The 2,873-nt window shown below is 34.1% G+C and overlaps 1 protein-coding gene across 1 annotated transcript; it reads right to left on the bottom strand.

Moving 5' to 3' along the window:
- Positions 1-2,128: 2,128 nt before the first annotated feature.
- Positions 2,129-2,629, bottom strand: LOC149145023 (uncharacterized). The gene has a single exon (XM_089452340.1). The coding sequence runs from the start codon at positions 2,627-2,629 to the stop codon at positions 2,129-2,131; it is 501 nt and encodes a 166-aa protein (XP_089308466.1).
- Between the last annotated feature and the right edge of the window lie 244 nt (positions 2,630-2,873).

The raw sequence follows: 2,873 nt of genomic DNA, 5'->3' as shown, positions 1-2,873 counted from the left end.
CTGGTGAGTCATCATTGATCTTCATAAAACACTTACTTCCAAAAATCATGAAATATTTTACCGAAGGTCTTCCTTTCCATAATTCATATGGATTTTTGTCATTATTTGGTCTTAACTGGACTCCATTCAAAGTATACACTATTGCACAAACTACATCTCTTGAAAATTTTGCTTGTTAATCAGCTACTAGTAACATTGTTCTTGCCATTTCTTACACAGTTATGTTTCTTCTTTTCATTACTCCATCTTTTTTAAAAGTTATAGCTACAGAAACTCCTCTTTTTATTCCATGTTGAATTCCTTGGAAGTAAATTCTCTTCCTCTATCTGTTCTAAGACACTTGATTTTTTATTATTTTTCATTTTCCACAAGGGATTTGAAATTCTTAAAACACTCAAATGCTTCAGATTTAAACTTTATACAATATACCCACATCATTCTAGTATAGTCATCAACAAATAGAGCAAAGTACCTTCTGCCTTGTAGATATGGAGTTCTAGTTGGTTCACATAAGTCAGCATGTATGATCTCGAGAGGTTTTGATGTTGAGATCTCCTTAGTCTTGAAGCAAGTTCTAATTTTCTTTCCATGTTGGCATGGACCACACATGACTTGGTCTGGCTTAAAAATTTTGGAATATCTCTTGTTGCATTTGTTTTGCCCATATTGATAAGGTTATCAAAGCTTAGATTCCCTAATCATTTGTGCCACAACCAATTTTCATCTGCTCGATTTATGTAACATCTATCTTGAATTTTACTCACGATATATACACGTTAGGTGTTTTGGCTCCTATTTTCACAAGTTTTTTAGAGGAGGAACTATTTATCTCACAATTTTTAGAAATGAAGACAAAATTATGTCTTTGGTCACAAATCTCACTGACACTTAAAAGATTGTGTTTGATTCCATCCACTAGTAATAGATTTTGATATTTTCCTTTTCCATTAACAAGTGAAACAGTCCTTTTTCCCACAATTTTAGCAGATCCAGTTCGAAAGGATACATTTCCATCCTTTTTATTTAATGTGATAAACTTCTTTTGGTCACCTGTCATGTGTCTTGAGCACCCACTATCCACAAACCATTGGTTTTCATCACTATGTGCACATAAAGCTAGACCACATTTATAAGTAGTTACTTCTCTTTTGGATGGACATATTTGTGTATCATGGCAATAATCATTGCATTTTGAGCACAGGATCAAATGAATTGTAAGTCTTGATCTGTACCTTTGGTTTTGGGCTATTTGCCTTTCTTTGATAATCGATCTTATATCTTGAATCATTTTCCTTATTAGCTTTGCATTGCCTAGCTTAATGGCTAAAGATTTTACAATGAAAGTAATGACCAAGAAAGATTGTTTGATACCTGTTAAGATAGCCTTGACTTGATGTCGTATTCTTTCTTGGAGGTAGTCTTCCTTCATTTCTTGGATGGTTAAAGGTGGGCCTTTTCTCCTAGTGGGATGGCTTCTCTTATTCTGGATGACTCTTCACGATGTCAGCATAACTTTCTTGAGTTTTTCCACTTTCCTTTGTACTAGATGATTCCCCTTTAAAACCAATTCCAGAATTTTGATGTTGAGGTCTTTGTGTATTAAGAATGTTATGAAGAGTTTGAGAGATTTCCCAACTCCTTTTAACTTGATCTAGTTCCTTTCTTAGGGAAACAACTTCAGCTTCTCGTTTTCCACAAATTTCTTCTTTTTCTTTTAGTTTATTGTTCAATAGCTCCTCCTTCCTTTTTTCTTCCTCGTTTTCAATTTTGAGAGAAATGACCTTCTTTCAGAATTTCTCATTTTCTTCAATGGCGCTTATTAGTAGCTCATCCATATTTCCTTCTTCTTCTTGATCAGAATCATCTTTGTTTGTGAATGCCATAAATAATACTTCATTGTCTTCAACACAGTTATCTTCCTTATCGAACTCATCATTATCATCTCCTCTGAGTAGAGAGATATCTTTAGTTGATTTCTTCTTGATAATCACAAATTATTCTTCATCAAAGTCATCTTGTTTGGAGAAGAAGTTCTTCTTGTTAATCCCTTTATTTTTGAATGTCTTCTTTTTATACTCATCTTCATCATCACTATCATGCTTATGAGGGAATTTCGTAGCATAATGTCCTATTCTTCCATTTTTATAACAAATGAGAGGATCTTTACAAATTGGGCTGGCTCAGTTTTAATGTCGGGATCATCATTGTTATTATTATCTTTTCTTCCTTTCTTTGATAACCCTGGAGCTTTGAATGCAACTTCCTTGGAGCTAGGGATTCCTTTTCTCATTTCATATACACTGAGGATCCCATGAAGTTCATCCATTTTTAGATTATCCAAATCCTTCAATTCCTCTATGGCATTGAATTTGGAATCAAAATGTTCTAGAAGCGATCTCAAAACCTTTTGGAAAACCATGCTTTCTTCAACGATTTCATCTAGGCCTTTGAGTGAGTTGACAACTTCAGCTACCCAGAGGAAATAGGCTACAATATCCTCTTTGTCATCCATCTTAAGGCTCTCAAAATGTCTTCTATGTGTTCGGAGTTTCTCCTTTTTGACCTTGGAGTCTCCATCATAGATACCAATAAGCTTGTCCCATACTTCCTTGGCTGAATTACAATTCATAACTTTTGTAAATTCTGAATCAGTAATTCCACTTGTTATGGAATTTAGTGCTTTGGAATTTTCTATTCAGGCTTTTCATTCATCCTGATCTGTGAGCAGAACGGCTAAAATAATATGCCCATCAATAACTAATTTCCATACTTTAGGTCCAAGAGATATTCAATAGAATGTCATCCTATGCTTCCAAAAACCAAAGTTTGTTCCATCAAAATTGAGGTATTTTTCCTGCATCTTGAGTCTTCAT

This window comes from Pinus tabuliformis, chromosome X (genome assembly GCF_031772625.1).
Source record: "Pinus tabuliformis cultivar Carrire ecotype Pingquan chromosome X, CPIR1, whole genome shotgun sequence".
Lineage (NCBI taxonomy): Eukaryota > Viridiplantae > Streptophyta > Pinopsida > Pinales > Pinaceae > Pinus > Pinus tabuliformis.
Note: the sequence above shows the minus strand (reverse complement) of the source record. Positions and strands in the feature narration are given on the sequence as shown.